At 29.0% G+C, this 12694-nt stretch overlaps 1 protein-coding gene across 1 annotated transcript; it reads right to left on the bottom strand.

The window, feature by feature from the left end:
• Nucleotides 1-2622: 2622 nt before the first annotated feature.
• LOC139093855 (uncharacterized) lies at nt 2623-3934 on the bottom strand. The gene has a single exon (XM_070644705.1). It carries the CDS (start codon nt 3914-3916, stop codon nt 2651-2653), a length of 1266 nt encoding a protein of 421 aa, XP_070500806.1. The 5' UTR covers nt 3917-3934; the 3' UTR covers nt 2623-2650.
• Nucleotides 3935-12694: the final 8760 nt, after the last annotated feature.

The following is a 12694-nucleotide window of genomic DNA, read 5'->3' as shown; positions in this document are numbered from 1 at the left end:
GATTGTTTCATGTTGTGGCTCCTTATTGCTATCAATGTTGTTGTTTTGCTGAATACTTTGATGGGCCAATTCTGTAAGAAAAGGATTACCTGAAGAAATCTTTTTAGCATGACCAATATATCGTTCATTTATAACTCCTGATTTAACATTTAGGAGTCTCAATCTAGTTCCTTTTCGTTCCAAAACTTCATGAATGTCTGGACTAAAATTGGTTTCAATTTTGTTTTTCCTGATAAAGTTCTTTACAACAACCTTATCACCAATATTCAAATTTATTGACTTCGCCCTCTTGTCAGCATATTCTTTTCCCTTTCTTTTATTTGCTTCATCAGTTTCTCTTATTTCCTTATCCTTTAATTCATCATCAGTTATTAGTGGAAATCGGTTTTTAATTTTTCTACCAAACAATAATTCAGCTGGTGATTTTCCAGTAGTCATGTGGGGCGTACTTCTGTACATCAATAAATAATCTTGTAAATCAAGTTTCCAATCTCGACCTAAAGCACAGCTAATTTGTATAGCCTTTAATATGCCTTGATTTTGTCTTTCAACTTCACCATTTTGATGTGGGCTGTACGGTAGCGAATGAACTAGCTTAATATCATATTGATCACACAACTTTTTAAACTCTTCACGAAATTGTGGACCATAATCGGCCTTCATCATTTCAGGATATCCAAATCGCGAAAATAAAACTTGTAATTTCCGAAATGTATTATGTGCTGTTATTGTTGCCATGACTTCAACTTCTATAAATCTCGAATAATAGTCTACTACAACTAATAAATATTCTTTAGTTGGTAATGGTCCAAAAAAGTCTATAGCCAAATATTTCCATGGTCTTGTTGGCAATTCTGTAGTCGTAACTGCTTCGTAATTGTCAGCGTTAGAAACTAGCGTACATCCAATGCAATCCTGAACAAATTCCTCTACCATTTTATCCATAAATGGCCACCAAAAAGTTTCTCGTAAATTTCTCTTTAGCTTTACAATTCCATTGTGCCCTTCATGCGCTAAATCTACAGCTCTATATCGCAATTTTTTGGGTAGAACAATTCTTTTTCCTCTTAACATTAATTGATTCTGCTCACATAATTCTGAAGCTATTAACTTGTATCTTAGCAAGTGTTTTGGCCAAATTCCTGTGCGCATACTTTTCGCCACTTCTTTCAATTCAGAATCTTCCTGCATAGCTTCTTCAATTTCCTTAATTGATATTGATTTATGTCCATCAAATACTGCTTGAATAATAACTTCACATTCATCAAAATTTCTTTCATTTTTGTTTAAATCATGAAGTCTTGATAATGGGTCAGCTATATTGTTCTTTCCTCTAACGTAATTTATTCTATATGAATATCCTTGCAGTCGTAAAACCCAGCGCTCAATTCTCAAACATGGTCTAGAATCCGCTTTAAATATGTATATTAATGGTTTGTGGTCCGTATATATTTCAAATTCTATTCCAAATAAATAATAATGAAAACGTTCCACTCCCCAAACTATGCCTAAAGCTTCTTTTTCTATCTGTCCATAACGTTTTTCAGTATCCGATAATGTTTTCGATGCATATGCACAAATCTTATATTTGTTGTCTTGATTTTGAACTAACACAGCACCCAATCCAACAGGACTAGCATCAGTAAATAACATTGTTCTACATTTTGGATCAAATATAGCTAAAGATTCACGCTGACATATGATGGTTTTGATTTTGTCAAATGCATTCTGATGTTCACTCTTCCAATCAAATACAGCATGTTTTTTTATGAGTGTATTCAGTGGAGCTGCGATCGTTGCTAAATGTGGTACATATTTACTGACATACGAAATGAGTCCCAAAAAACTATGTACTTCCTCAATATTCTTTGGATTTTTAAAATTTTTTATCGCTCTCACTTTATCGTCACTAATTTGTATTCCTTCTGGTGTAATATGAAATCCTAGAAAATCAAGTTCCTGAATATTAAACTGACACTTTTCTGAATTCAATTTAACGTTATAATATCTTAATCGTTCCAATAATTCTTGAAGATTTTTGTCATGATCTTCTTTTGTCACACCATAAACTAATAGATCATCAATGTAAACTAATACCCCATTTAAATTTCTTGTTATATGCTGCATTGTTTTTTGAAATGTTTCTGGGGCAGAACTCAATCCAAATAGTAATCGTTTATATCGAAGAAGACCCAATGGCGTTATAAATGTTGTTATATCTCTACATGACTCATGAATTTCAATTTGATGATATGCTTGATGAATGTCCAATTTAGAAAAATATTTGCAACAAAGTAATTTTTGTGATATTTCTTCAAACGTCGGTAACGGAAAATATTCTCTTCGAACCGCTTTATTCGCTTGTCTCATATCAATGCATATTCGAACATCATTTTGTTTAGGTACGATGACCATAGGTGATACCCATAGTGAAGGTTCATTCACGTACTCAACAATATCATCATCCAACAATTGCTTCAATTTTTCAATTACTTTATTCTCAATTGCAATAGGAATGCGTCGAAATGGCTGAGCGACCGGAGTAACTGATCTATCAATATGAATTACTGCGATTACATCTAAATAAAATAAAGTCAGTAAAATAATGCATTATTCCATCTACTATGTCAAAATCACTAATTTATTTTATTTAAATACCATGGATCTTCGGAAAAGCTACATTTTTCTTGATTGTAATGATCTTCAAAACTTCCGCTGTTTTTCCTGATAATAAGGATCTCTGTCCATCTTTAATAATATAGAACCAGCTGGGCTCTTTGTTTCCATTTGCTTCAATTAATAACTGGACTCTTCCTATTGTTTCCAAATTTTCTTTGCTTCCATATGCTCGGAAAACTCTATCCGATCCAGTAACTTCCTTCAACACTTTAAATTGATTTTTAAGGCAATTCCAATCTTTCTCAGCGATAACATTTGCACTTGCACCAGTGTCCAAAACTAATGTCATTTTAACACCGCCAACTAAACAGTCAACTTCATGTCCTCCATTTAAATTATAAATAGTTTCTTTAGATTTATCACTTTCGTTGCTTTCAATCGTTTCCTCAGAAATATTGTGAATCATAGTCGGCTTCCAGTTTTTTGCATTATAGGTGGATTTATGGAACGCATTTCCTTTATAGCCATAACTTTCATTGTCAAATCTCGATCGTTTTCTGCACTTCCTTTTGAAATGTCCCAATTGGTTACAATTTCCGCAAATTTTATCACGTGCAGGACACTTAGGATCTTTCGATAAATGGCCTTTTGCACCACAAGAATAGCATTCAAAATTATTTCGTTTGCTTGCTATTATTGCATTCACATTTGGCTCAATTTCATTTCGTTCATACGACATCAATTGTTTCTTCACTAAATCATCAGTCGAAATAATTTGCTGTATTTCCTCCAAGTTATAATTTCCTCTCAAAATTTTCTTCTTAATTTCATTTTCCTGCATTTTCTCTACAATTTGATCAACTATCATCCAGTCGGTTTGCTCACCAAATTCACAATAATCTGCTTGCTTCTTTAATCTAAGGATATAACTCTCAATTTTCTCTTCAGGTTCTCGATCCATTTTTCTGAATACAGAACGTTCATATATTCTGGACACTTTAGGAAGGAAGTATTCATTTAGCTTCCGAATTGCTCTTTGATAGCAATCAGACACAAAATCTTCATGACAATCAGCTTCTTCCAACACTTTCTGCACATCTTCCTTTCCATAGTACAATAAATGAGCTTTTTTAAGTTCTGGATCATCAATATTTTTGACTTTTAAATGCAACTCGAATTGTTTTAACCATTTCTTCCATCTAGGAGCAACTGATCCTTCTGCATTCTCTTTAAATGCAGGTACATATGCTGAATCTAACAACTCCATCTGTAATAAATACAGACAATTAATTTTCATTCAAAAATATATATTTTTTTTTTTCACACTACCATCGGACATAACCTCAACCGGTAGATTTATTAATTACATAAAATAACACTTTTATTTTTACCCTTGGCTCTTTCAACCTCAACCGGTAAATCTATTGTGCCAACTTGCACAGGATTAGCCTCGACCGCTATCCTCAACAAACATATTTTTTCATTTCCTTCCATTTCTCTTTTTTTTTTTCATTTTTTTTTTTTTTTTACTTTTTCACTTTTATTCCTTACCTAAATATGCTCTTATCAGTTCTTTTAATGCTCGTCGCCAATGTTATGTCGCTCCAAAACAGTCTATATATTTTATTGGTCCTTTAATTAATAAATTATTTTAACACTTGTTGTCGCGTGTAATAATCTGTTAAAAACTAAACATTATGATCTTCGTTAAACTTAACGAAACTAATTCAAATAATAAATGACCGTTACAAATTGTAAGTATATCACATCCTTGTAACTGAATAGAAGACAAATGTTTGAAAGAATGTTGATAGGAAGAAAATTTAAATGTCTTTTTTTTAACAAAAAATAATCATGAAATATGAAAAATAATTGGATTTTGAGCAGCAACTGATGCTGACTGTGTTTTCATATTATTGATCTGAAAATGGTCACAAAATCATCTGCGCGGTTTTACAATCACACACTTAGCGGTGCTATAAGACTTTTGTGTTTATGAGATGTTTGTTCTAAACATGTTTGTTAGGTATCCCACATTACTTAAAGGTTAGGCAGTTCAATTTGCAGACCAAAAGATGCGGAACTTAGACTCGTTCTTTTAATTATACACAGGATTCTTGAATTTTGATGGCATTAAGAATATGGCGTTTAAATATTGTCTTGCTAACTAAGTGTCACTTTCATATTGAATCTGGTTTTGTATCAACCTGAACTGACTTGAGGTTGATCCTATGTTTTTTATGTATGTAACCTTCATCGTCTTTTATGAGCCTAATATATAGTCTAGTAAAGATGGCCTAATATATGCAGATCTATAGCTTTACTGCATCGCAGTATGATTACTCGAATAGTGAGCCAAATTCTAGTCAAACCTAGATTAGGCTGAACAATTTAAGACTTTAATGATTGTGAGAGAGAGATCGGTTCTGGTGGGAATCGAACCCACAAACTCAGAAAATAGGGAAACAGATATACAACCATTTGGTAACAAAGATATTACTCTCGTATTGGCAAAATCGCCAATAAATTGCTAGATACTCTAGATTCTACTCTGTTCAGACTTGGTTCAGATAAAACTTTACTACATATCATTACTTGAACTAAAGAGAGCTTAGAGAGTGAACATGTTCATGCAAACCACAAGTAGATATTACTACAAGTAGCCTTACAATGGCTTTGTGAACTTAGACCTAGACCCGATTAGTAAGTCGTCTCTGTGCTGTCATTGTGAACATTGCGACTTAGTGGTGTTCTAGTGAACATGTTGTGCTATTCGGAAGACTGTCGGTTTCCTAATTACTAAACCAGTTTATCATCAAGCCATCATTATGTCGCCTATCGCAGAACTAATTTATTTTAAACTTTATTTTACATATCTTAGGTTAGAAAAATTAGCAGCTAGTAAGAAATATCCAACAAATCACTTTAAAATCCCCCAATTGCCATAGACAGATGCGCTACAAATTCATTGTCAAAATCTAGTTCTATTTTTCATTTTTTGAGGGATGGTGTGTATGGAAAGTTTTTTTTAATAGATTTATTTTACCCGTTACAGCATCCTTAAAATTAATTAATGTGTATAATCTCCATTTCTTCCATTTTTTTTAAATCCTTACATCCTATCAATATTATTAATAATTTTTTTTTATTAATTTAATTAATTTTTTTTTGCATTGAGAATTATGAGAAGAAAAAAAAAGTTTTTTTCCCATAAATATTTTTTATATGTTATAATGCAATGACCTTAATGAGACCTTTTTATGCCACTAAAATGACTTAGAAAGAATTCATTTTGACACGACTTTTTTTATGCTTATTATTTTTGTATAGATTCATTTTTTTTTGGCACGAGAGATGAAAACTTCCCTCAAGACAATATATATATTCTCAATTTATTTTCAATAATAATAGTAATAATTTTTTTAATATTTAATATAGGTATCACTTAAAATTATATTGCAGTGTTTATTTCACCATTTTTTTCACATTTTTTTTCATCATTTTTTTTAAAGTATAAGTTATATAAATATATATATATAATATATAATTTCATTACTTTAAATATGTGTATAATAATTTTTTTTATCCTTTTCATCCTTTCATCTCCACTACTACAAACTACTTCCATCATTCTCTATTCATCGCTATCAACCGTGTTTTCAACATGTTTCAATCACTTTCTCATTTATTTTTCATTTTTTTTTTTTTTTATTATAGATTAATATAAAATATGATGTAAAGTTTTTTTCGTAATATTCGTTCCACAAAACGATGCATTCATGCAGGCATAGAACATACTTCTTTTTTTTTGTGAATGTAGATTACACTCATTACTTGTGCAGTGTTGTTATCTGGGGTAGACAAAGTTACTAGTTCAGGTTACTAGTTAAATTTGGGTTCCTAGTTCTAAGAGTCTATACTGAGCTATAGCTATAGTTCGGTTAGACTATCATTATTGCATGAACACTGAAACCAACAAGGTTGACTAGTCTTGGCAAGTTTGGACAAAATCAATGTTAGCTAACCTCAATTAGTCAAGACACATTCTATGTTGATTAGCCAGGATACAATCCAAGATGTTTTGTTAGAATACCATTTTAACCAAGACACAATCTAAACTTTTAGAACACAAACTAAGTTGTTTTGTCAAGAAACAATCTTATCTGTTTACTCAAGACCATTTAAACTGATTAGTCAAGACACAATCTAAAATGTTTAGTCAAGATACAAACTAAATTATTTGATCAAAAAAAAAAAACTTATCTGTTTAGTCAAGACATCATTTAAACTATTTAGTCAAGACGCAATCTAAAAAATGATTGGTCAAGACACAAACTAAGCTGATTTGCAAGTATATAATCTAACTCATCTAATCAAGACAAAGTATAAGTATTTTAGCCAGGATACAATCTAAATTGTTTAGTCAAGACACAATTTAAACTGTTTAGTCAAGACACAATTTAAGATGTTTAGTCAAGACACACATTTGTTTGTTTTACCAGGATACAATATAACTCATTTAATCAAGACAAAGTACAAGTCTTTTAACCAGGACACAATCTAAATTGTTTAGCCAAGACACCATATAAGTAACTAAGCCTAATCAGAGTAGAATGTGGATTAATCTAAATTCTTGGTTATTTATACAACTAGATTTGACAGTATCAACTTAAATTCTGGATGGATATTTAAGTTCAAATCATTATTTGGTATCTATAATTTGACATTTACCTGAAGGTAATGCCCTGGGTTTTGCTAGGTTTCATTACATACCCTCAAGAGTCAATGATCTAACATCTCCCAGACAATCTAGTATTACAACACTGTCACTCGTTATAGATGATTATTTCACACTTTAATGGAACTACTTTTTTTCCACATACGACAAACTTCCATGCCATTTCACAAAAAACTCACATGAATGAATTGTTTCGTTGTTGTACAACAAAATTGTTATTCATTATTACTAGTATTGTTATATAGTTTTGATTTCATTTTATTTAATAACTTCTTATCAGATCCTTTTTTTGTCATTTTTCATTTTCGTACGTAAAAAGATCATTTTTTATAACAATTATGTGCATGCTTGTTTCACGTTCTGTATTGTTATTATTATATCTATTACTATTATTATCCCTCAAGCCTCCCAAAAAAGAACAAAAAAAAAAGAAAGAAGACATCCATTTTTATCCATTCGCATCTATAATGCCAATGATGTGTGGCTTGTGTGTGTTGCTATGTGTATATAAATGTGCTTTCATCTATTCGAGGGTGTTCATCTATTTATTATGTTGCACTTCCATTTTTTCTATCTCGAGATAGTTGTTACAGCAAAAAAAAAATTTTTTTCGATTCTTTTCATGTTCTTGCCTTATAAGTTTTATATATGTTCAATAAATTTCGTTAAAATATTCCTTCCTTTTACATTGTTTTTATTGTATATATATAGAGATATATTTTAGACATCTTTTAACATCCTTTTATGCTTTTACTATATCAAACAAAGTTTTTTTTAAAACTTTTTCTTTTTTTTTCGCTTTTTTTATTTTAAAAAAGGTGGGATTTTTTTCAATGTTTTTTTTTTTGTAGAATTTTCAACTTTTACTTCTGATTTTCATGACTTTTTCTGCTGATTTGTGGCTTTTTGTGTTTAATTTATTTAGTGTGAATTAGAATTATGCTTGTTTTCTGAGGTTTATTCTTCTTATTTTAAAGTAAATCTTTAATAAATTTTAACTTTTTTGAATTTCTTCGAATTTTGAGTTTGAGTTTTTGCAACTTTGAATTTTTAGAAATTCAAAAGTTTGCTTAGAATTCAAAAATTGTTGAATTTTTTAATAATCAAGAATTCGTTGAATTTTTGATCATTCAAAATTTGTTAATTTTTCAAAAATCGAATGACCATTGAAATTTGATAAACTTGATAAATTTTTGAAAAATTTAAATTCTTCAAAATTATTGAAAAATTAAAAAAAAGTTAAAATTTTCAAAAATCTAGATTTCGTGAAATTTTTTGAAAATCTTCTTAATTTTCTTAATTAGGGTAAAAAATATAATTTCTTGCGTTATATAATTTCTTGCGCGAACAAATTCATCAAAAAAAATTTTTTTTTCTGACATGAAATTTTTAAATGCTTATGCCTTCTCAACGATAAACTCTATTGACACCGAAATCGGTTAAAAAAATACGAATTTCGTGAAATTTCAGATTCCGTGAAAAAAATCTTTTTAGGATGCTCCATTGCTTCAAAATTCGATCATTTATACTGAATATAATTTCTTGCGCAAAAAAATATAATTTCTTGCGCAATTCTGGACAAGTAAGCGATTAATTTTGATGGCACAAAACTTCAATTTTCTGATTAATTACCCTTCTTTACGACGTTGTCTTCGTTTTAAATAGTTTAAGAATGCTTCTTGATCATTTTAAAATATTTCTGAGGTTGAAAATGCGAAAAAATTATCACAACAAAATTTTTTTGTGCTAGCCTACTTGGCTAAAATTAAACACGAAAATTTGAAAATTTTGTTTTGGTAATTTTTTTGCGTTTTCAACCTCTAAAATATTTTTAAAATAATCAAGAAGCATCCTCAAACCATTTGGAAGCAAAACAACGTAACAAAGGAGGATAAATCGTCCAAAAATTCAAGTTTTGTGTTGTCAAAATCAATCGCCTACTTGTCCAAAATTGCGCAAGAAATTATATTTTTTTGCGCAAGAAATTATATTTTTTGCGCAAGAAATTATATACAGTATAAATGATCGATTTTTGAAGCAATGGAGCATCCTAAAAATATTTTTTTCACGGAATCTGAAATTTCACGAAATTCGTATTTTTTTTAAACTTTGTTTAATAAAATTCATGCTTCCGTTCAAAAGTTATGGACAGTTAAAAATTTCAACTGCATTTTGCGCAAGAAATTATATTTTTTACCCTATCAAAAAAATTTTGTTTGTTTAAATTTTCAAAAATCAAAAATTGAAAATTTGTTAAATTTTTAAGAGACTTTCTCTTTGATTTTCAAAAAATCACTAGTTCATTGAAATTTTCAAAAATTAAAATTTCACTAAATTTGTTAAAAATTTGAATTTTGTTAAAATTTTCAAAATTCCAAAGCGTCAATTTTCAAAAATCAACTGAACGCTAAAATTCTCAATATCTAAAATTAAAAATATGTTGAAATCTTCAAAAAAAAATTAGAAATTTGTAAAATTCATCAAAAATTTGAAAAAAAATCTCAACAAAACCATCCAATTCACCAAAAAAACTCATGAAAATCATCAACAATATCGATCTATCTATCAAACACTGATTGTGATTAATTTATGGTTACATGTAAGGGGAGCAAAAAAGACTAAAAAAGAAAACTTTCACACAGGAGAAAAATAACTGTCAACAGAATACAAGAGATTAGATAAATTGTGCTTTGAGGAAAAAGGAACGGAAGAGGAAAAATACGTTACATAAGAGAGAACAATTTTGACAACTCTATATATAGAACAAACTAGATACTTATAAGTAAAAAAAGATTTAAAGCATTTAGTTAGTGAAAAAAAAGTTTTTCCTTCCCAAAAATTAGTATTTCCATCAGCGGAAAAAAAGAGTAAAAATTAGGCAGAGTTGCACCTGGCATTCACTTGGCATAGGTAAAAACCGTACAAATTCTTGATAATTTATATGGTTTTGTAAGAAAACTAGGCAAAGCAGGCATCTGGCACAGGCAAAAACCTTACAATTTCTGAAAAAATCGTGTGGTTTTTCTCGAAACTATACAAATTGTACGGTCTTTGTCTATGCTTTTTCTTCTAAAACCATACAAATTATTAAGAATTTTTTACGGTTTTTGTCTGGTTTTTTTTCTTGCAAAACCATACAAATTACCAAAAATTTGTACGGTTATGGACTGTGCCAGGTGTCAATTTTGCAACTCTGATTAAAAAGCAACAGAAAAGCAAGCAAACTTTTAAATATGATCAGTCAAACGAAGTTTTTTGGCACATTTGTTATTCTTTTTTATATCAATTTGAAATCTTTTTTTCATATTCGACAGATAATTACTATTATTTTTTTGTTAAGTAGATGACAGAATAAGAGATGAAAGTTTAGTATTAATCGTTATATCTTGATTTGTTCATTAAATATATCAATAACATTATCACATTTTTCTCATGAATTCACATCTTTTTTTATTTTGAATTTTTTATTTTATTCACTTTACTTAGTGAAAATCACTAAATTGTAATTTATTCATCATTTAAGTACGAAATAAAGGAGATAAATATTTTCTGTTATCTTCACTTCCTACCTACAAGGGATTTTTTTATTACTTATATCTCAAAATTTTTTAATAGTACCTTATTGCAAAAAAGACATCTATAGATTTTCATTAGTAATAGTGGGGGATTAAATTGACTTGGAGAATTGCTTGTTTATCATCATTCTTCTTATTTTTTTTTTTTCTTCCTTCATTCTGATCATCTTCATTCGTATTTTGAGGAGAGATTTGCATTGCTATGTATCTATGTAATGGTTGGGCAGATCCAATGCCTTTAAGAAAATATATGAGATATAATAATGCTGAGCTTCCTTAATTTTCTCATTTATTCCGTAAGGAAACCTTATGAAAATTTCTATGTAAATCGTCGTAAATCATTGAGTTGACCTGAATTAAGTCTGTACGTATTTTAATAAAGTTTCTCGTTATTATGGAATTTTAATGTTTAACGGTTTTCAAAATTTTGAATTTTTCCGGTTTTCAAAAATTTCAATTTTACGGATTTTCAAAATTTGAATTTTTCCGGTTTTCAAAAATTTCAATTTTTCTAATTTTCAAGATTTTGATTTTTTAAGATTTTTTAATTATTTAAGATTTAGAATTTCAAATTTGTATAAATTATACAAATGCAAATTTTACTGTTTTTCAAAAATTTAAAATTTGCCGGTTTTAAAAGTTTGAGTTTCACCGGTTTTTAAAATTTGAAACTTAACAATTTTCCAACATTTGAATTTTGTTGGGTTTGCAAATTTTGATTTTTTTAAGATTGATATTGTAAAATTTTGAATTTCAAATTTGTCAACAAATTGAACTTAACGATTATCAAAAATTTGAATTTCATCAGTTTTCAAAAGTTTGAACTTCAACGGTTTTCAAAAAATTCAAAAATTTAATTTTACTAATTTGTAGTCATTTAAATTTTAACGGATTTAAAAACCACAAAAACCATAAAACTAATTTTAAATTGATAATTAAACCTCACATTTTTCTTATTTAATTGTTATTTCCAGCACATGGATCCACTCAACCATCAAATAATAATTTTTCACATGATAATAAAAAAAAATGGAAACACACATGAGAATATTTATGTCGTAGTGTAATTATTTCATTAAATAACAATTTTTTCTTATATATTTCGTCTGAATTGAGCTTTTTTTTTGTCTATATGCAAAAAAAAAGTTTTATAAAAAAATTCTTCACATTCACAATTCGTTGAATTTTATTCACATAATCTATCCGTGGTTGACATTTATGATTCTTGTAAGACATAGGGACATGTCCAACATTTAACATTTTTATTTTTCTACGTCATTTTTTTATTATTATCGCATCATAATCAACAGCACTGTCCTTTTTGATCATTAAAAAATATTCAAAATAATAACGGAGGAAGCTTGAAGAGCTTTATCATCGCAGTTTAATGTGATTAAAAATTAATGAATATTTTTTTGTTTTTTTGGGCACCAAAATTTCGATTTAATTGGATTTCTCTTATCTCTCACTCTCGTGCTATTATTTGCCAACCAATGACACGCAAGAGAATATTTGACTTTAAAATAATGCAGAGTGTGGCTGTCTCAAAACGACCGTTAATTTTTTAAAATTTCAAATTTTTTTTGACCGTTAAATTTTTAAATTTAAATTTTTTTGAGTTCGAAATGTTCGAATTTTTCGACAATCTAGAGTCGAATTTGAGACGCCCACACTCTGAAATAACGTTTTTTTTGTCAGTGCCGCCAGTCCTTAATTTAAATAATTTTCCTTACTTGCTGCTCCATCAAAATATGGTTTTCAT

Source organism: Chironomus tepperi, unplaced genomic scaffold, assembly GCF_022539635.2.
Source record: "Chironomus tepperi strain 1889 unplaced genomic scaffold, CSIRO-AGI_Ctep_v1 contig_344, whole genome shotgun sequence".
In the NCBI taxonomy this organism is placed as follows: domain Eukaryota; kingdom Metazoa; phylum Arthropoda; class Insecta; order Diptera; family Chironomidae; genus Chironomus; species Chironomus tepperi.
Note: the sequence above shows the minus strand (reverse complement) of the source record. Positions and strands in the feature narration are given on the sequence as shown.